Below are 22,633 nucleotides of genomic sequence, written 5' to 3' on the forward strand. Positions count from 1 at the left end.
TTAGTGATAGATTAGCTTTACAATTTGGAGAAAATCATTAAAGTCTCTTGGTCTGAATTTTTAACATATAAAATGAATGAATTGAGTTAGACAATTTCTTGTCTCTTTTAGGTTTAAAATTCTGTCATTCTGCTATCACTGTGCTTCATGTTGTATAGATCACAAATCAGTACCTGTGGCTGTGGGCCAAATCTGGACTATTTACCTACACTTAGATGGCCAGCATGGGAAAAATTACTTTTACATTTTCTTTTAAATTTTTACACATGCACGCACGCACGCATGCATGCACACGTGCACTTGGAAGTCAGAGGGCAACTTGCAGGAGTGGGTTGTTTCCTTCTACCATGTGGGTCCCAAAGGTCAAACTCAGGCAGATGCCTTTACCTGCTAAGCCATCTCACCAGCCCTCATTTTTACATTTTTAAAAAAAGAAGAGATGGCTCCATGCTTAAGAACACTGGTTGTTCTTGCAGAAGACCCAGGTTCAAATCCCAGCACCCACATGGCAGCTAACAACTGTCTATAACTCCAGTCCCAGGGGATCTGACAGCTTCTTCTGACCTCCGCGGGCATTGCATGACACTGATGCACTTACTTACAGGCAATACACGCATACACATAAAATAATAAATAAAATTTAGAAATAAAGAATGTGTGACATGGGCTTATAAAGGATAATCCATTATAGTTATAGTTTATTAACTTTCAAAGTGTATATAATAGCTGTAAACAAAAATTAAGTTTTGTCACAGTTTATATTTGTCTTAGATAATAGCTAATTCTTTGATTTCCATAATCACACAAAAGCATAAAATATATACACAATACTCAATTACAAATGCAGAGTTTAATTTTAAATTAAAATGTATGTATCAAGCACAAGAAACAAAAATATCTCTAGCATCCAGAAACCCCTTTTATGTCTCTTTCTGGTCACTAATAGTAATCAGCCTTCTAATGACACACTTCAGTTTTTGACCTTCACGTTTGAATCATATGCTTTATATTCTTTGGTGTCTAGATCCTTTCCTCAATACATAGATTTCATCTGTTTGTTGGTTGTAGTTGTAGTTTTCCATTCTTCTTGCTGTTTAATATTCCAGTTGTGTGCCTTATCACATTATTTATTCAGTTGATGGATTTCTTTCAGCTTAGAGCTATTATGATGACAGTTGTTGTGAATACTATTATACCTGGTCTAGGGAAGCATGTGTGCATACATGTACATGTCTAGTCACAGGAATCTATTTGTTTTGCTTAGGCAGATACGGTCAGGTAGTTCCCCAGAAGCACTTCACTGCCATTGCTGTCTGCCCTCGTTTCCATGTATCTCACGCTATTTCATATTCTGTCTTAGTTGTGTCAGGCGTTCTGGTGGAGGTATATATATAATTATCTTGTGCTTTCACTTTCCTAATGCCTAAGGACATTGGGTCAACTTACTTTCTAAAATAATAATTTCTTTTAATCAAATATTGCACAGCTTATAGTATTTACTAGACAGGTGCTTAAACCAACTAAGCCACAAACCTCCATATTACAGCATCCGAAGGATCTTTTGTGGTCTGTGCTATCATTGCTGTTAATATGCTTCATCCTGGGGAGAGGGTTGGGTGGGGAACAGCCCACTGCCACTCCTCCCTGTTGCTTCCCCTCGCTGTTGCTCTGGGTTTTATTGTAAACATTAACCTGATTGGCTTTGTGTTGATGGTGATTTTGATCTTAATTTCAGCGGCCCAGCCCAATCCAGCTTTACTCCCCTCCCTTTGTATTGGCACCAATCAAAGACAAGCAGACAGAGCTGGGAGAGACCCTTGGTGAGGCCAACCAGAAGTACAACGTGCTCTTCGTAGGCTACTGTCTGTCTCACGACCAGCGCTGGCTTTTGGCTTCCTGCACTGACCTCCATGGGGAATTATTAGAGACCTGTGTTGTAAATATTGCTTTACCAAGCAGGTGAGAGACCTTTGTGTTCTGTCATGTGTAAACTGATGCTGTGTCTTTCTGCACTTAGCTTCTGTTCATGTGATGGAGACAAATGGGAGTGTGCTCAGAACTATACTGTGTATGTCTTACTAAGTGATAACTGATTCATAGGAACCCTTCCTCTTTCTTTCTCCATTAGATCACGGAAGAGTAAAGTATCTGCACGTAAGATTGGGCTGCAGAAGTTATGGGAATGGTGCCTGGGGATTGTCCAAATGACATCTCTGCCCTGGAGAGTTGTAATCGGTCGATTGGGGCGTCTTGGCCATGGGGAGCTTAAAGGTGAGAAGTCCCCAACGCAGCAGGTACAGGAGGCAGAGGAGGTTGGGGGAGGGGTGTCTTAAAGCCACCAAAAAGACTGACACATGTTTTTGCTTTACCTTAAAAAAAAAAAAAAAAATAACAACAAAGAACATATTCTTACAATGTAGCCCTGGCTGGCCTGGAGCTCGCTATTTACACCAGTACAGCAGGGTAGCCTGAAACTTGCAGAGATCCACCTGCCTCTACCTCCTGAGTGCTGGGACTAGAGGCATGTACCACCACATCCAGCTGGTAGCTTTACATATAAGGAATAAACCATTGGTTTTTTGGTTTTTTTTTTAAGTTTTCTTTTTTATAAACAAAAATTTAAATATAAAATAGGAGATGTGTTTCATTAGTATAAAAATGACAGTAAATTTAAGTCTCTAATATTACCTTTTAAGACAGTAAAAGAATAAGTCAGGATTAAGACATCTTTATATCAGAGATTGTAGATATTTTAAAGTCATATGTAAGAACAGCCTCAGGGCTAGAGAGATGGCACAGTGGGTAAAATGCTTGCTCTACAAGCATGGGGGCCTGAAATCAGATCTCTAGCACCTATGTTAGGAAAAAAAAAGAGACAGGAGGATCTGAGAGACCCTCTGGCCAGCCATTCAAGCTAATCAGTGAGTTCCAGATTCAATGAGAGGCCCTGTCTCAAAAAATAAAGTGGAGGGAGCTGAAGAAATGACTCTGTGGTTTAGAGCACTGGATGTTCTTGCAGAGGACCAGGGTTCAATTCCCAGCACCCATATGGTGGCCAACAACCATTTTTAACTCTAGTTCCAGGGGATCTCACAGCCTCTTTTGACCTCCAAGGGTGCTGCATGGTACCAGTGCACTTGCATGCATGCAGGCAATACACTCATATACTTAAAATGAAAATAATAAAACTTTAATAAGTGGAGAACAGTAGAAGCATACCGTGTTGACCTTTTGCCTCCATTGGTGCATGCACTTGCACATACATCTACCATACACACATGCTCTAAAGAACAACCCTCAGTTTATTTGTTCCTTTGGTGTTTGATGTGTTTTGTGTTTCTCTAGCTTGTTTGATGGCATCATAGCAAGACAGCCCTGTTTCAAAGGGCAAGTCCTGACATATAAGAGCAGGTCATTATCTTGTCATCAGGGTCTTTAATTTTCTGAGAAAAAGAAAGAACAGATGTTTTTAGCTGTATCCCCAGTTATCCACCACTGCTTATGTTCTCTGTCAGAAGCATAATCACTAGTCATGAAGCACTGAAAGTTCTGTGTGTAATGCCACTGACCACCATTGACCGCATTGCCTGACTCACTTCCTGTCCAGTGTAACTAGCTACTTAGGTTTTTTGTTTTTACAGGATCTCCCTAGCCCCACCCCTCCTAGAACTCACTATGTAGACCAGGCCGGCCTTGATCTCACAGAGATCTGCCCGCCTCTTCCTCCCAAGGGCCGGTATTAAAGGCCTGCATCACCACACCTGGCGTAACAGATTCATTTTTAAAAGCCTTAGCTCATGACATATTTAGAAGTTCAGTATACGTTATAAACAGCAGGGGTTTTTCCTAAGATTGCACATAGAAACAAGAAATCTTAAGTCATAAATGAGCTCTGGTGGTTTCCTAGATGAAACTACAGTAGAGTAAGCAAAGTTTCTTTGTCAAGGGCAAGAGAGTAATTTTGACTTTGCAGACCAGGTGATTACTGTGGCAGCTGTACAGGTCTGCTAATGTGAAGTCAGAGAACCATAAGGCAACACCTACACAAATGAGAGTTTTCTATGTGAATAAAACTTTATTTACAAGAGCAAGTAGTAGGTAGGATTTGGCCTCAGACCGTAGTTTATACCAGACCTTGTATTTGTTTACAGGAAATAGATGTGGAAATATTTGTGGTTTTCCTGATATGAAACCACTGATAGGCACTAAGTGTAACTTCCTTCCCCTAAAGCAAGATAGAGTTGTATTGTCTCATTTTCAGGATTTCTACCAGTGTATACATACAAACACTACATAATAAGTATCCAACAAGATACTTAAGCATATATTTAATTAAAAAATGTTTTTTAGTAATATTTGATACTTTTAATATTTGGGCTTCTCATTTTTTAATATTTATTTCTATTTTATGTGTATGAGTGTATTACCTGTATGTTGTGTAAGTGCACTCATGTCGTGCAATGTCCACAGATGTCAGAAGAGAGGGCATTGGATCCCCTGGAATTGGAGTTAGGATGGTTGTTAGCTACAATGTGGGTGGTCAGAATAGAACCCAGGTCCTCTGCAAGAGCAGCCAGTGCTCTTAACTGCTGAGTCATCTCTCCAGCCCTGGGCTTCTCATTTTTAAAGAGCATCATACTTAAGATACTCAGTGTAATCTTGTCTCAATAGCCTGGAGGGATGATACATTAGGGGATTCCTCATTTCATTTCTGTCAGATTTCCTGTCTTCCTCCCTAGTCTGGTTTTTAGTCAATCTTCTTTCTTAAAGGCTTTCAGCTTTTCATAACCCTTGGGAAGGTTAAAGCATAATAGAAGAGAAGCAGGGGGGTAAGAATGTGTAGTCATCTAGTCACCTCTCCTTCCTTGTGTGATTGTGAGGAGGGGGCACGTTCTCCTTCCTTATCCCTTAGAGAGTGTGTAAGTATAGCTAGAGAAGCCATCAAAAGACAGGAAAAGACAGGAAATGCACGTTCAGGAATGACAGAGAGGACAGGAAATCTCTTCACTGATCTGTGCTTCTTTCCTCTCAGAAGCCATGGTCTGTACATGGTCACATTGCTCTAGCACAGTGTCAGATTAAAGCTTCAGAGTCAGCCTTGTGAATTTCTATTCTCTATCTCCAGAGTGCTTGTAATGAAATATCCTGTCCTTACCTTGTTTTCAATATTTAGATCACATCTGTCTAACTTCTGTAGTTTTAAACATATAGTCCTCATGTTCCAGCCACTTTATTTCCCCCACTTTAGTTTGAGGTTCATTGGGAATATAAAAACATTTTTCCTTTCACTTGCTCTTGAAGAAAAACTCTGTGGCCACAGAGAAGCCCTGTAGCTGAGTAGTGTTTGGTCAGTGAGATCTGGCATGGCAGTAGTTTGCTGCTTGGGAATAATAGTTCACACCTCATGAACATTCAGGAAGTCCAAACAGTGCTTTCTACTTATCAGAGAAATTTCCCTCAGAAGTTCTCTGATTAAACCCAGTGCTTTTGTTTTGAGGTAGTATTAGAAGGAAGAGTGCTACCTGCTTTCAGTTTAGCCTATTAGTATGGCAGTATTTGGAGAACCTCTCACTGTTACCTGTTAGGAGCTCTTTTGGTTAGTCTAAAAACAGCTCCCTTTATTTCTGCTGCTGCTGCTTGCCTTTGATGGAAATAAGCACCTACCATAGTCAAAGGGACTAAGGAAGGTTCTATAAAACAAAAGGGGCTAATGGGGTATTGAAAGAATCAGACCTTGAGTAGGAAGAGAATAGCTAGATCAACCAGCAGTATCCTTACCGTCAAGCCACTTTAATAATCTGAATCTGTCAGGATCTGCTGCAGGCCCTTCAAAGGTCATTCTAGACATGACTTCAACCTACAGAAGTGCAGGCCTTTGTTTCTGTGTTAAAGAAGTGTAATAGAAGTCAAGCAACATTTTCTTTGTAGTAAGGAAGGAGCTAAATATAGAAAGCTGTATTCCCTTTAGGGTCCAATCATGAAAATTAAGTTTCCAAGCAAAACTTGCAGAAACCTCACATCTATATGAATTTCTAAAGGCGGTTTTTGATATTTGACTTCAGATTGGAGCATCCTCCTTGGAGAATGTTCACTACAGACAATCAGCAAACAGCTGAAGGATGTGTGCCGGGTGTGTGGAATCTCTGCCGCAGACTCTCCTTCTATCCTTAGTGCCTGCCTGGTTGCCATGGAGCCTCAAGGGTCCTTTGTAGTGATGCCAGGTAAGTCTCATCTTCTCAGTTTCATTAATTATTATATGAGTTCAGTCCACTCACACTTAAATCCACAGACAATCGTAGAGGGGCATTAGTGTTGCATATCTCTAAGAGGAGCTTGTTCTTTGAACTAGAAAGTGGAAACCATCTCGTCTCTTCCTAAAGGAGTATTAAATTATCTTTGTTGACCATAGCTTGGGGGAGAGATGAAGTTCTGGGTGTGAGTGGAAGCTTGTAAAGCCATAGCTAGGGAGTGTTACCTAATCTAAACTCTTAGCATTAGGATTTCATGCTCCAAAAATCTACTAAAGTGGAAATTGGTGTGGGGCCTAAAAAAGGCTTTTAGAGTCTCTCTGATGTTGAAAATGGGTAGTGAAGAAAAGAAGCGAAAAGCATTTAGCAAGTTAGCCGCCTGCCTCTGCCTCCCAAGTGCTGGGACTACAGGCGTGCACCACCACGCCCGGCAAAAATATGGCTGGTTTTTTAAAAGCAGCAGCTAAGCTGTTTTCTGATTCTATAACTAAGCAATTTTATACTTTTAGGATCTGTCCTTTACATCCAGATACAGTATATCTTTGGACTCTATCCACTCCCTGTGAGAAATCAGTAGAATTGTGTATGAGGACAGGGTCCAGTGCAAGGTCCTGTGCTGTACTGTTCTGCCCCTTAAGTTGCCTTGGTTGCCAAGGTTGGGCAATTACATACCTTCTTGATGCTTCTGTCCTTACTTAATGTATAGTAGGGATGATAGTTGCTACCTCACGGTAGGTATGATTACTCAGTGAGAAGGTATGAATAAAGAGTTAAGCACAAAAGCTGCCATGTAGTGAGCACTTCATAGTGTGCTGACAACATTAGTTGGATGGTACCATCTCTATAGGCTTGCTGTTGTTTAGGGGAACAGTGTTTTATAGATTGTGATTCCATAGGTGGAAAGAACATTGGGGTTAGTTTACAAGTAATTAAAAAAATATTTGGCTGACCCATTCCAAGTTTATTTTAACATTTCCAGTGTGAAATAAGGGTTAGGATATCTGAGGGTTAGGGTTATTTGCTCTGAGTCAGGATTTTTTTAGATACTTAAGCAACTGGGCCCAACTTTGAATGTATGCCCTCATGGGATCTGTACTAGATGTGTGCCACTCCTATTCAGATCCTCTGCAAACTCATTGTGGGGTTGTTCACTACTGCACAGGGTAAACTGACACAGCTCTTCCTTTTTAAAGATGCTGTCACAATGGGCTCTGTTTTTGGCCGAAGTACTGCACTGAACATGCAGTCGTCTCAGTTGAACACTCCTCAAGATGCTTCCTGTACCCACATCTTGGTGTTCCCAACATCATCAACCATCCAAGTGGCTCCAGCCAACTATCCTAATGAAGATGGATTCAGCCCCAACAATGGTAAGTTCCTATGGTAGGGAGGATCTTCTTCACAAATAGGGGCAGATTAAGACTGGTGCCATTGGCCACTGCAGGCTGTTCTGTGTTGTGTGGAGGAGCTCATGAAACATGGAGGGGAGACTGAAGGTCTGAGCATCTTTTAGGTTTTAAAGCTTTAACTGCTGTACAGTATTGTATTAGTTACTTCTGCGTTGCTCTGACAAAACATCTGAGAAAAAGTTGTTTAGGCTCCTGGTTTCCGTCCATCATAAAAGGGAAGGTTGTGGCAGAGCAGAGCAACTCACATGGCTGCCAGGGAGCAGAAAAAAGAACACTTGCTGCTCATTCTCTCCTTTCCCCACTTTTTTTTCTATCTGAGCCCTCAGCCCATGGGCTGGTATCACCTTCATTCAGGGCAGGTTTCCCCCTTATCCCTTAGTAAATAATGATGCTCAGTGGAAACACATACAGAGAGAGCAAGAGAGAGAGAGAGAGAGAGAGAGAGAGAGAGAGAGAGAAGAGAGAGAGAGAGAGAGAGAGAGAGAAAAGAGAACGAACACAAGGGAGGGAGAGCATGAGCCAGCGTGTTTCACTAATCGCTGAGATGCATCTCAATTCAATCAAATTGACAATCAAAATTAACCATCAAGACCAAATAAATAATTTTCCCCTCTTGGATGATTAACTTTCTTGGGTATTTTGTTTTATTTTTTGTAAAAGGCAAAAATAACAACTGCCTGTACTTGCGCATAGTTGTTAAGCTGATCTGAGTGTGTGGACACCATGACAGTAGAAAATACACCTTCAGCTAGCCCTTGAGATTGTAATTTGCTAGAGAGCAATGTCTTATTTTATTATTCTTTTTAAAATATTTTTATTTATTATTTTTATTTTATGTGTATGCATGTATTGCCTGCATGTAGGTAATTGCACTCGTGTCGTGCAATGCCCTTGGAGAACAGAAGAGGCTGTCGGATCCCCTGGAACTGGAGTTACAGACAGTTGTTAGCTGCCATGTGGGTGCTGGGATTTGAACCCGGGTCTTCTGCAAGAACAACCAGTGTTCTTAACCTCTAAGCCATCTCTCCAGCCCCTATTTGATTATTCTTTATGGAATATTCTTAATTCTCATTGTTTAATAATGATTACAGCTATTGCTTAAGTCATAAACCATAAAATGCTCAATTTTGTGCATCCATTGGTACTGCTTTTGAAGAATTTTTAACAGCTATTAGCATTACTCTTGTTGAGTGGGGAGGGAAAAAGGATACCAAAGTTTATATGTAAGATGAGCACATTAAAAGAACATGCCTGAGAAAGGAAAGGCTGGTGGCAAAGTGATTGTGGTACTTGGGTTATTGGTATTGGTTTTACATTGATACTTTTCTTTCCAAATTTTCTGCTGAGGGCACCTTGCTTTTGCAGTGTGGAGAGAATTCCTTAATGAACACTGCCTTGATCTGCTTTGGAATGGGCTTCTCCCACGTCAGGGCAGGTTCACACCTGTTAACCTGAAGTCATTCAGCCTCCAGTCCTTTAGGTACTAATAGGTTACGTAGATGGAGTCTACTGTGTCACTGGATGGTGTCGAGTTTAACTCTGTAATAATTAAATTGCTTCTTTAGCTGTTTTGCCATCTTTGTCTTTAGAGACTTTAAAAGTGGGGATTTTCTTTGATGGTCTTTAGTTATCCACTGTGGCATTACTTCATTAGGAGATCACTGGAGAGAGAACAGAATGAAAGAACAGTCCATGGCACTTGCATACAGTAGGCACTCATCAAGAATCATTAAGTCCTGTGTCCATAACTGTCATAGATTAGCAAAAAATGGTGTGGGGAAAGTTGGGAGTATGGGTTTTTTTTTTTTTTTTTTTTTTTTTTTTTTTTTTTTTATAAATAGCTCTACATTGAGGTCTGAGTAATAGACATACAGAAAGACCATCACTTGCTTTAGTTTAAGAGACCTTCACCTAGTTGAGTAAATTATGTGCATGGTTCTTCTGGTTTTTACTAGGTAACTAATTGTTCACAAAGCCCAAAGCTACTTTATTCATGTACATCCTTCTTATCTGCAATGTAATCTACAATTTCTTGTGGACACATTAACTTCTCTGCATCTATATCAGGAATTTCAAACCCAAATTCGTCTTCCATGGCCATAATGATCTCCAGTTGGTCCAAACTGTCTAAGCCCAGGTCCTTCATAAAATGTGAATTTACTGAGAGCTTTTCTGGGTCAGTTTTGTCATAGAGTTTCAACACATACAGAACTCGGTCCTTGATTCCCGCTAATGTCAGAGGGGGAGCGTCACTATATTAGCGGTACAAATATGTGACCTTTCCTGGCACCTGCGGAGCGCCAAGGCCCGCTGCGGAGCCCCAGGCCTCCTCTGGGTCCTCGAGGGGCACAGAGCGGTGCTGAGCGGCTGGGCCAGAGCGAGCGTGGGAAGCTGGGGCAGTGGAGCGAAGGCCGCGGGCAGGCGGCGGACAGAGGCGGAAAGGACACGAGCCGCCATGGCTGCGCCGACCCAGGATGCCGGGAGTATGGGTTTTATTTTTAACTTTTGGGTGTTTTTTTCTCCCCTCTAGATGATATGTTTGTTGACCTTCCGTTCCCAGATGATATGGACAATGATATTGGAATATTAATGACTGGGAACCTCCATTCCTCTCCCAATTCCTCCCCAGTCCCTTCCCCGGGCTCTCCTGGAATCGGTGTGGGCTCCCACTTCCAGCACAGTCGGGTAAGGACAATTGAAAGGAGGTTGCTGAGAATAACCACAACCTTCAGGAAAATCATTCTCATCACAAATGACCCTTTGACTGCATGCACCACTCTTGTTTAGGTCTGTGGCATCAGAGTTAAGTGTGGGGCACAACTCTCCAGTCTATTGGAAAGAACAGGAATTTGAAAGAAATGTGTAACTGTTCCTGGTGCATTAACTTTATTAGGAAATTATTCCTACTGTATATGTAAGATTCTTGGGTGTTTTTCTGGAGTTTTTTTTTGGGGGGGGGTGAAGTTGGAGAGCTGAGGATCTAAGTCATGGCAGGTGTTCTACATCCCTGCACCCCTTAAAAGGGTTTTATGGATTCTTTTTCTGAACAAGAATTAGTTTTTATTTTAATTTTTTATATTTTTCTCAAATAGTGACTTTTAGTAAGAGGCAACTCAGTAGCCCTATTCTTTCAGCATACACAGTAACTGGAGTTGAGGAGCATACTGTTGAATATGGCTTATTCTGCAAGGAGCCTGGCTGTGCCTTTTTTGTGTTCACACGCATTCTTACTCAGCCCTGGTCTTGTCTGCAGCCAACCCGCAGGAGTGTCGAGAGCCACCAGGAGGCAGGTTTTACAGAAATGTCCAGGTTAATGCTATGCACTCATGAACTACTATTACCTTTAAATACATCAGGGTCTCTTATGCAGAGTGATAGAAGATTTAAAAGTTCAAGAGTTGTGTTACAGCTCCTGTTAAGTTGGTTTTCCAGCCAGGTGACTCATGCTTTTTCACTATATTGTACCTTTGTTGAAAACTCTATGAGATTAAGGAGTTAAGTCATTAAGAAATAGCTGGTGTCAACTGAACAAGCACAAGCAGCCCTGCTCACACTGACTTCTGTAGACACAAAAGTGGGCTGAAAGGACCTGGCTTTCTGTCAGGTGAGACCTTTATTGCCAGCACCGAATTCACTGAAGGATGATTAAGAGATTTAAAACTTGAGTCATGAGGCAGCTGACTCGACTGCCCTCATGCTACCACTTGACCCCAAGCCCCTTTTAGGAGGAAGAGATTTTAAATGTCTGTATTTCCTTTACAGTTACTTGCCAGGTAATGACAGTTTGTTCACTGGAGATTGTTTTGATAAAAATAAAAACCACACATTTATACTGGCTCATTTTAAGTCAGTATTTCTGTGAATTCTAGTGGCAGGCAGTATATCAGTCAAGAATGTACACCCTGAGTCCATAGAGCAGCACTGAATGGGGCTCTGCTGCATCCTGGCCTCACAGCCTTGGGCAAGCCTGCTTTACCTTTCCTAACCTGTGTCTGCTGTCTGAAACGGAGGTAACAACAACTACCTCCCTGTACCTATTGCTGTAATTTACTTTCTCCATTAATAATAGGATTGGCCATTGAGATGTAATAGTCATTTTATAAGAAGTAGAGGTGTTCTGTACTTTGTTCCTTTCTTGGAGCCTCAAGCCAGACATCTATAACTGACTGTTGCAGTTGCAACAGCCCAGTTCTCCAACTAGTCAGAGGCCTTTTTAAATCCTAAGCACCTCTATCCAGTTGACTCAAAGAGGCTTTGTTTTGCCTTTTTCAAAACTCTTGAACACCTGTTCTAGTTTCTCCATTGCTGTGACAAAACACTCTGACCAATACCAACTTGGGGAGAAAAGGGTTTATTTGGCTTACTTCTCCTGGGTCACAGGAACCCAAGGTAGGAACACAGGGCAGAAACCTGGAGGCAGGAGCTGAAGCGCAGGCCATGGAGGAACGTGGCTTACTGGCCTGCTACCCCCACATCACTCAACAATCAAGAAAATGCCCCAGAGACATGGCCCCAGGCCAATCCAATGGAGGCAATCCCCTAGTTGAGGCTCCCTCTACCCAGATGTATCAAGTTGACAACTAAAGCTACCCAGCACAATACCCTTTGGTCGCCAGTTAAGACATTCCATAGGAGAGCCAGTGTGTTCAAAGTGGCAGCAATGTTTGTTTCAAAAGCAGTACTGCACATATCCCAAGCTAGCCTAAAATCCTCTATGTACCTAAGGCTACCCTGGAATTCTCTACCTAGCCAAAGCTGGCCTGAAATTCTCTATATAACTAAGGCTAGCTTTGAATTCCTGATCCTCATGCTAGAGCATGAGGTCTACTCCCAGGTGTTAGGATTACAGGTGTCACCATGCCTTGGCTGGTTGTTTTTTCCAGCACATTTTAATTTTTTAGTTCACTCAGAATCACAGTTGATGGGAACATTTTCCCTCTAAACAGAAGGCATTAAAAAACAAACTACGTATTATTGCTTACACTAAAGGCACACTTTACATTCCTGATACCCAATGAAAGTGGCTCCCGTGCTATTAGCAGGTTAGTGAAGATGGACAGCTAGGTGCATTCCTGGGTTTCTGGTGGCTGTTGGTATACAAACACCTGAGTGTGGTCGGACCTTCAGCTGTGGAAGACTACAGTCTTTCCATCTTCGTGCGCTGTGTCATAAAGCCACAGAGCAGACTTTGTGTTGTGTAGAAAACAGTGCTTACTTGACTGATGACTTCAGTTTAATTGGTATCTTCTGCTGTGCCATAGTTTTTGTCAGATGCCTGAGTGTGCTGCAGAGACAGTACCTTCCCTGTTCATGTTGCTTGGTCACCAAGGGCTCTAGTACGAGGGCTGCCAGAGGGGGTACTAGTCACTGTGGTGTTCAGACCGAACTGATGAAAGTTGATTTGTGTAAGCTTTGAGATAAATGATGATTGTACTTGGGGGACCTTGTTTTGCAGAGCCAGGGTGAGCGGCTTCTTTCTAGAGAGGCACCGGAGGAACTCAAGCAGCAGCCTCTGGCTCTCGGGTATTTTGTGTCAACTGCCAAAGCTGAGAATCTCCCCCAGTGGTTTTGGTCATCATGCCCCCAGGCACAGAACCAGTGCCCTCTCTTCCTAAAGGTTGGTTTGATGTCATTTGAAGTTTGTGAGAAATGGTGTTAGTACATGGAAACAATTCCTTGTGTTCAGAACTGTGCTGAGAAACACCAGAAAGATAGCTGGCACCTTTTGAAGCTAGTAGAACACTAGTTTCTTAACTGAAAATGACAGAAATTAAAGTATTTATGGACTGTGTCTTTACATATTTTATTGCTTTAAAATTTTTTATATATCTAGTTTTGTTTCTAGACAATCTCATGCAGCTGTGCTGGTCTGGAACTGATTATAAACTGGCCTTGATCTCAGAGATCTACCTGCCTTTACCTCCCAAGTGCTGGGATTAAAGGTGTCTGCTGCAACTCCCAGCTTAATTTTTATTTGTGTGTGTCCACACATGTGCTTGTGTGCCATGGTATACATGTGGAGGTCAGAGGACAATTCTCTGGAGTTGGTTCTAGGGATCAACTCAGGTCCTCAGGTTTGGAGGCAAATGCCTTTACCTACTGAGCCATCTTGCTGGCCCACATATTTTAGTGTTTTAATAAACTCTGAGAGGATCTTCCTCACATTCACATTACTGCATGTGGGACAACAAAAGTGAGGTACCTTTTGATGTAATCTAATTTCAGGATTTAGCCCTAGTTGTAAATCCTGTTCTTGTCTGCCCTACCTCCAGAGATGCATTCTTAATTGAGCCCCCTGGATCTCATGACTGATTTGTGAACAATCTGGAAGGCAGAACATGCTCCAAAGCACCACAAGAGTGGAACCAGTCATATCCAAGCTGGGACCTTCCAGAGTCCTTACCAGCATATCACTTAATCATTGCCAGACTGGCCTTGGGACTAGGGGGAAGGAAAAAAAATAAAAAGATTATCAGAGAAAATTGTACATGGCTTATTAGTTGATACAAAGAAATCATTGTTAATTTTTATCGTGTACAGTATTTATACTGTTTTTAAAGGTTCTAATCTGTTAGAGATAGATACCTATGGAGTTTACAAGCAAAGTAATAAAATATTTGGCATTATTTTAAAATAATCCAGAGGGAAAAATATTCAAAACAGAATGATAGGTAGTGGCAATTATTCCAGCTTGATGAGAGAGCACACTAAACCTTACCTTATCATAAGAACCTTAGTTTTCCTGTGTGCTTGGCCATTGAAGAATGAAAATAGGTCAGGTGAAATGGCTCAATGGGTAAAGGTGCTTACCTGCCAAGCCAGATGACCTGAATTCAGTCCCCAGGACACACATGGTAGAAGGAGAACTGACTCCCCAAAGTTGTCCTAATCTCTACATATGCACTGCATCATGCAGACACAGACACACACAGGCACACATTTTTTTTTAAAGCAGCAAAATGGAATGGGTTACAACAGGAGGACAGCCCGTGAAGCTTGCTTTGTTTTTAACACTAGCTTGTGTTGCTATTTGTGTTAGACAGAGGTGACTGAGCAGCTTGGAGCCCACAGGCACACTCGAGTCTGGCTTCCAAGGACACAGGGACACATGCATGGGTAGCTGTAGGCCTTGCTTTCTTCTGCACTGTGTGTTTCTGTACGTGGAGGCTAATAGTCTTTGTTCTTAACAGGCTTCACTCCATCACCACATCTCTGTAGCACAGATGGACGAACTTCTCCCTGCCAGGAACTCTCAGAGGGTTCCACACCCTCTGGACTCTAAGACGACATCTGATGTTTTAAGGTGGGTTCCAACTGAGGCAACACAGTAGTCCAGCTTGAAATGATCCTTTGTTTTTGCTTTCCCATGATGTGATAGTGCAAGTATGGTGCTCATTGAGATGCTGCTTTGTGCAGCAGTAGTGTCTAATGAGCCCTAAGAGCAGCTGTCCCTACATGTGCTGCAACAGGGCAGTGTATGGACTTAACTCACATAGACAGGAAGGTGCACAGAACATCCGCTTCACTTTCTGTTCAAAGGATAATGAAATGTCGGATCCGGGGTGGAGGGACAGTTAGAAGACAGTGCCTGGAAATTGCTTTGCCTTGAAAACACTTTATGTTCTGTGCCATAGATAGAGCTACAATCAACTAGAGTACAAATTCTGTGTTGGGAAATCCATTCCAAAAGTGGGAGCTCATTCTCTTGCACTGGTTTTTCAGTAGGCCACAAAATTTTATCTGTGGGCTTGGTAGCTGTGCCTGCCTGTAATCGCAGCACTTGGGAGGTAGCGTTGGATCAGAATTCAAGGTTATCCTCAGCTACATAGCAGGTTCAAGGCCAGAGGCCCAACCTGGACTACACAAGACCCTGTTTTTCTGTCTGTGTGGTGTATGTATAAGTTCCTGTGGGTTTATGGGGAGGGGAGGGGTGTCACACGCCAGTGTCCTCTTTGATGACTGTCCACCTTAATTTTTCAAACAGTATCTCTCACTGGAGCTCATTGAGTGGGGGGACTAATGATCACTGAGCTCCAGGGACTCTCCTTCTCTACCATCCATCTCCCTGAACCCTTCACCACTGCAGCTCTGTGCACTGCCACATGGTCTTTATATGGGTTCTGGGATAAAAACTCAGGTCTTCATGCTTGCACAGTGTGTGCACAGCAGCAGGCACATCACAGACTGGCCATCTCCCCACCCTCAAGACCTTGACTTAAAAAAAATTCATCCTGTGCCTTGAAAATATAAACTTTTCCTGGTGTTTTCTAGCTTATGATTTGATAATTAAGAGCTAGACAGAAACCTAATCAACATGAATTTGGCTCCTAGAGCCTCTAATGGAAGACAAAATGTGAGCTTTCTAGCTAATTAAAATTTTTTCAAGTTGAGTGTGGTGGATCACCTATAATCCCAGCACTCAAGAGGCTGGGGCAAGCCAATCTGACAGTCTTTCTCAAAAGCATTTTTTTTCTCTCAATAGCCACAACAAAATATAAAGAAATTGGCAAGCTAATTGTTGGCTAAAATTTTTAAATGCTGTTTAACTCAACATGTCCAGAATATTTAACTCAACATTTCCAGAATATTATCATTTTTTGCATATAACCAATATGAAGTAATTCTTTTAATTATGGTCTTTATACTACTGAATCATTGAACTGCATATTTTGTACCTGTAGCCAAATCTTGACTCAAACCTGCCTCATCTTATTGTTCAATGGTCTCCTAACAGTGGACACTATAGGTCTTAAAGAAACAGTCTTTTGCAACCCTCTGCCCACTGAGATGTGGACTGCATTAGTCTAAGTGCCCCTGACTTCTGTCTCGGCCCCTTCGCTGATCTTTTGTGTTCTTTTTGGCAGGTTTGTGTTGGAGCAGTACAATGCCCTGTCCTGGCTCACGTGCAATCCGGCCACCCAGGACCGCACTTCCTGCCTTCCTGTCCACTTTGTGGTGCTCACTCAGTTGTATAATGCCATCATGAATATACTCTAATGGGAAAAGCACTTGTTCTCTCTGGCTCAGTTCCTTCTCCTGTAGCCTCGGCCGAAGAACCTGCTCCACTCTGCAAATGCCCAATCTTTTCTCCAGACCACTCTCCACAGTCCTGCACTGTGACAGCTTCTGAGGAGGCACATGCCCATTCTGCAGTGTTCATTACCACAGTGACTCCTTGACACTTCTCATGAGGACCTGGAAACTTCCATAAGCAGTGACTTTGAGCCAGTTTATGATATATGCAGTCCCCAGGAAGTGGTGGCTGTTGGTGGCTTAAGAGAGAAACAGAAAAGACGTGTCCTTTTGCACAAGAGTCTGTTCTCAGCCTCTGTTTAAAAATGAGGGCAGCCCCGCCCTTTGGATGTAATCCTCTAGCTAATGGTGGATGGCCTGTGGGTTACCTGAACTCCAAAACCTGGGACGTTTTGTAACTTAGAGCCAGCTCAAGTATACAATTTAGTACTGGGGTTTCCACCTCCCCGGTGCTCCTAACCAGACTGGCAGGAGTGCTTTGTTTGACTTCATACCTGTGTAGATACAAAAGATCTGGAGACAGCTTCATTTTGTTTATTTATTTTTAGTTTCGTCATCAGGTTTTTGTGACTTTTTTAATTCTCGAGGACCAGGTACAGTAGCTGAAACCCAGCTCCAATCCACCATAGGATTCTCTGACTACATACCTCTGTCCTAGAAGCTGGAAATGGAGTAAAAACAAACTGTGGAGATCATGCCTGAGAAGTAATATATTCAAAACCACCCAGCAGTAGGTTTTGTTAAACACAAATTGGGCTTTATACTGAAGGCAGTCAGGCTCATCCCAGAGTGTAGAGGCAGGGACCTTTATCAGTTCTATACAGTCACATGGAAATACCTTTTCTAGAGAATTCTTACTGAAAGCCAGGTCTCTCATTAGATCAGGAGGGATTCATGTACATATCACAACCAAAAGTGTTTGCTCATAAAATCAGTTATAAATATGGTGAATTTTTTCTGGACCATAGGAATATTATTTCAAAGAAATATTACAATTTAACCATTAAATTAGTACTTGAAGTTGAGCCTTTGTGGTGGGACTTTTTTTAAAAAAAAAAAAAATGCCTTTTTAAAGCATTAACAGCTTATTGAAGTATTTTTGACTCCCCTTTCCAGGCCCTAGGGTTGTCTTTGAGACCCTGTTTCTAACCCTTGTGTTGTATGTTTCTGTCTGTGGGTGGTAGGTGTGAACCAGCCTCCCAGAGCCCCTTGACAGCCCAGGCAGTGAGCCCGCGGCATCCGTGGGGAGTCATGCAAATTTAAAAGTTCTTCCAAGAGACTTCCATGTCCTGGTTATTAACAAAGAAAAAAAAGGATATGATTTTGTAAAAGTATTTTTCTTGAAATAATCTAACGTTTAAAACATTATATTAAAATGTGTGGTGGGAACGTAAAAGCAGAGAAATAACTTGTAAATTGTCATTGTTCTCTGTTCCACCAACTGAAGGGGGAGGGGTCGACTTTCGCAATGTATAGGTTAAAAAATCTGCTATATCAAACCATTTGTATCTAATGTGTACAGTGTAAAATTGACTTTAAAAATATTGCAGTGCTATTTTTTCTTAACCAGAAAGGAAAATTCTCAAGGCCTTTTGAAGAGCATAAGATGATGGAGATTGTAAACTTGTATAAAATTATCTTGCTGAAAGGACAAATTGTAAAGTAGATATTTGTAATCTTTTACCACTTTGGGGTTGCTTTTTCCCAGAATTCATCAGAACTTTGAATTTCTTTTCTTTTCTTTCTTTTTCTTTTTTTTAAATGGGCTGTTTTTAATGCAGGGGCTTTTCTTCCCTAGAAACCCAACTCTAAGCAGAAAAAGGAAAAAAAAAAATCAAAAAACAAAAAAAACACAAAAATTCCTACAAAAAATTTTAAAAGAAGGCAACAAAGGGTAGTTTCATCTGGTGTCTTTTATTTAAGTTTTTTAAGTTAAGAAAAGCTGGTGACATATTTATACATTTTTTGCAAAAATAAATGACTTGGAATAGATTTTTTAAAAATATTATTATGTACTTCTGTGTGAAAAAGTCTGTATAATATTTCCCAAAATTGCCACACACTGCATCCCTGTTCAGCATGGAAGAAGCCAGAGCGGTCGGCATCCCTATTCCATTTCCCTTAAATATGCATTATTTTACTTGTGAGTTTTTTACAGAATTAATCTGAAATGTACAAGCCCTGGATTTGCTACAGAGTGAAAAGTTATTTTTTTTTTAATTTTTAATTTTGGAAATTCTGCAGAAATCGGAACTCTTACCATGGTTTAAATAAAAAGGGGACGTGGGAAGGGAGCAGGGTGGGCTTGTCCAGCATGCTTATATGTATATTTCAGAACCTTTTTTAAATGTAAAAGCTGTACATTTCTGGGACGTTCTGAATTTCTTTTGTTTCCTTTTTCCTTCAAGCATTTTGCAGTGAGCTTCTTTTATATATAGCAAACAATTTGAAAGAATAAAAAAATATGTGAAGTTCATTTAAAAACTACAGTATAGCGCTGGTACAGTACACTAAAAGACTTTGATAAAAAGAAACAATAATAAAAGGCCTCCATTTTAAATGTCATTCATATATACCTTGTGGATGAGAGCTATATACTTTTACACACTTTTTTAGAGGAATAAATTATTGAATTACTGAAATTTTGAGTGGCTTTTTTCCTCCTCCCATCCTGTCTTTGTAATGAATTTATGTGTTCAGAAGGTGAATGTAGCATATTTATTATGGGTCGATCACCCTGGTCTGTAAAGCGTACATAGTACTGTACTACCCGATCACCCAACAGCTGTTCCTAACTAGTGTTGTTGTTCCCAGGTCAGTTTTCAGGTGCTGACACCCAAAGAGTTCTTAACTGTCTTGAGCGGGTCAGATCTGATGGTGTCTTGTGTTGGAAGATTGGTGAGCAGTCCTAAGGCAAGTTTTCAGGTCTGTGTACATTTCCCTCTCTTCACCCTGTCAGCTAGTTTTATTGTGTTCCTTAGAAATAACAGCAGTTATCTCTGTCTCCTGACCCACCGGCTAGTGACAGTAATCTGCCAACTGGCAAGCCGCATACAAGAAAGTCCTACTGACTATACACCATCCACTGTGGTGGTCTTTTCCTCTGGGTCCATACAGATGGAAAACCCACTCATCGTAGAGGACTCTTGTGGGTTTATCCACTGTCTTGCCCATTTGAAATCTCACTAAATATGGGTAAGCCCCAGGATTTGGCAATTCTTGTAGTAAAAATGGGGATAATCTGAAAGATCTTGCTTTTAATCCACCCTCCATCTACTTAGAACTATACGCTCAATATAACAGTGTTGGAATTTAGAGAGTAACCCTCTGAGAGTTCTCAGCCCTGGTTAATTCATCTGCAGCAGAGGGGCGAAGGGGATTCCATGAGAACTGCCTTGCAAACCAGCTGTGGTGTTGAAAAGCCAAGGAAACCAAGGCCAAAGTTTGGATAAAAGCTCCCATCTATGTACATGTACTTCAGTTTGCAGTGCTGACAGCTCCATTCTTGAAGCACACACTCCCAAAATCTTTGTAGTCAGCTGAGTTGAGCATCGCCTTGGTGATCAGAATCCAGTGGGTTTTCACAGGAACTGATTAGCTTTGTTGCTTAACTGGCACAACAGTTGGCGCTTTATCCAATGATCAGATCATTGTTGGCTTTACTCGTAGTAGGAAGGTGGCTGTCCAAGCTCTACTTTCTGTACCACTGTAACAGCTGTGGCTAAATCTCTAAGGAAGAATTTATTGAATGGGGTTGAACCATCTTGACAATTAGCCATCAATTTGGCTCAGCACACTAGGAATCATCACCTCCAGCCCAGCTTGGCTTCCCATCAGTCCATCCACTTTATCAGTGTTTGTACAGTTTTATGTTCCTGCTATTTGGGAAGTCAGGGGGCAAGGGATTTCTTACTGATTGGTATCAGAGAGCCAATAAAAATCCTTATGAAACTGCATTTTGTCAATAGGTTTTAAATAGACTTACTGGAAGACCTGCTGCTGGAGCCTAAGCCACACACAGGGCAGTCTCCTGTGGGCCATGTACACTACACATCACTATAAGAAGGAAATTTCTTTAGTTCCCCTCATGCATGCTGGAGTCTGACCAAGATGCAATTTTAACGTCTCATCACATTGTCCTGGTGTTGAGTCTGTTTACAATCACTTGACAAAAGGGTCATTCTGTTACTATTCTATGTCGTTAATAACTGAGACAGTAAGGAAAGTCTGTTGTCCCAAGAATTACAAGAATATGATCTCTGCCCTGGGCCTCCAGCCATTTCCAACCAGATTTACCGGTCCCACTTCACTTTGCTTAAGTTTGAAAAGGCTTTTTGATACTCTGCGCCTGACTCAAACTCTTAAGGAAGCAAGTCAGAAACCGATGAGGAAGGTGTCTTAACATCCAGGAAGGAGGCTGGAATGCACTCAGGATGGGCTCACTTCATGTTTAAATAAAAGGGAAGTGAGAAAATCGTTAATAACTGGCTATGACCTGGTTTGGGTTGTTAGCATGGGTCCCTAAGAGCATCTGAAGTCACTCAGGCTCTCCCAGCTCATTGGGTGCCACCCTACTGTATGTTGCAGTGGCCTTCCCACAGGTCAGGCGTGTTTCAGTCCAACTGCTCCAAGAAGTCAGAGGACACTACGGAACACTGACCATCCTAGGCTAAGACTGGATAAATCCTCACTCATGCAGGGGAAGCCAGTGTGATGGTTTAACATGTAAACTAGCAACTGTTATTGTTATGGTACTCTGAGCCTGAGCATCCTCCAGTGAACATTTTGAAATTAGCACCTCTTAAATCTTACTTTGTTCACTTAGGGCTCTTGATGTTATTAAATTCATGTACACATTTTATCTAAGTAATTTCCTACTGGGTCCCCTGAAGCATGGGATTTATAACCATGGAGGAGATGGGGTGTGTGTGTGTGTGTGTGTGTGTGTAGCTGAGACAGACACAACATATATACAAGGCTTGGTATTTCTTGGGTCTCTTACCAGGTGTGGAGTCAAGATCCCATTTGCTTCACAGGATGGAACTTGTGAATGTCTAGTTATTAACACAGAGGAGGCTGGCTTTACACTGAACCAGGAATACATTCTGGGCTGAGTAGGCAGCCCAAAGTATTTGAGCATTGAAAACAGACTGCTAAAGCATGAGCTTCCACAGGTCTCAAAACTCTGCTATTTGCCAGCAAATTCATCAGATTCTCCTTCTGGAGGAAGTGGTTCAGAAAAGCATAGAAATGAATTTTCTATTTGTCCATTTTACTTAAGATTTAAAGAGGGATGTGTTTTTCTAGTGTCTTAATATGCACTTGTGACACTCAATTTTGAGCCCATACTTTTATGCATTTTCTTAATTTTTCAAGCAGTTTACTACTTTTTAGATTTTTTTCCTTAAGAAACAGTGTGGGTTTGATGTTTCGGTCTTGTCTTTTGTCTTGCTCTTTTTTTCTAGTTTCCCTAAGAGTTTTGTTGCATGCCTCTTGAATTTTAATTGCCTAATTTATTTTCACTTTTGACAATTCAGGCATTTATAGCCTAAGGCTTCTGGAAGGAGGAGGCCCTCCTCAAATTAAATGCAGAATTCTTTGCAGATCTTCATTTTCCTGGGAGAAGGTCTTTGTATCAGATTCTCAGAGGGGTTGAAAGTAAAAGGGATAGAAGTGACTGCTCCAGCCCAGTGTTTAAATTGACCACATCTGTCAGGCTCTGATATTTAATGTTTTCATTTTTTTGTTTACACTCTTGTTTTTGTATCTTTTTTTAAGGAAAGTTGTCTTTGGGTTTAAGGTGAGTCATATTAGAATATTCTCTTGCTGCACTACAATCTATTAACGGTGGGTTTTTGAAGACCTCCTCTGAAAGGTTCAACGTGTCCTAATTTGAGGACACTTGTTCCAACCAGAAATGTGATGTAGATGAATCATAAATAG

At 41.4% G+C, this 22,633-nt stretch overlaps 1 protein-coding gene and 1 pseudogene across 1 annotated transcript in view; one reads left to right on the forward strand and one right to left on the reverse strand.

The window, feature by feature from the left end:
• The window catches only part of Med13l (mediator complex subunit 13L), a 352,308-nt gene extending 334,540 nt beyond the window's left edge, over window positions 1–17,768 (forward strand). Inside the window, exons 25-32 of the mRNA XM_008847464.3 lie at window positions 1,736–1,959; window positions 2,129–2,271; window positions 6,063–6,221; window positions 7,442–7,618; window positions 10,188–10,342; window positions 13,113–13,274; window positions 14,848–14,960; window positions 16,522–17,768. Coding sequence (XP_008845686.2) covers window positions 1,736–1,959; window positions 2,129–2,271; window positions 6,063–6,221; window positions 7,442–7,618; window positions 10,188–10,342; window positions 13,113–13,274; window positions 14,848–14,960; window positions 16,522–16,654 — 1,266 coding nt within the window. The 3' untranslated portion in view covers window positions 16,655–17,768. The remainder of the gene's footprint in view (window positions 1–1,735; window positions 1,960–2,128; window positions 2,272–6,062; window positions 6,222–7,441; window positions 7,619–10,187; window positions 10,343–13,112; window positions 13,275–14,847; window positions 14,961–16,521) is intronic.
• On the reverse strand, window positions 9,644–10,134 carry LOC103745531 (annotated as a pseudogene).
• Window positions 17,769–22,633: the final 4,865 nt, after the last annotated feature.

Source organism: Nannospalax galili, unplaced genomic scaffold, assembly GCF_000622305.1.
Source record: "Nannospalax galili isolate Female #2095 unplaced genomic scaffold, S.galili_v1.0 scaffold120, whole genome shotgun sequence".
NCBI classification, from domain to species: domain Eukaryota; kingdom Metazoa; phylum Chordata; class Mammalia; order Rodentia; family Spalacidae; genus Nannospalax; species Nannospalax galili.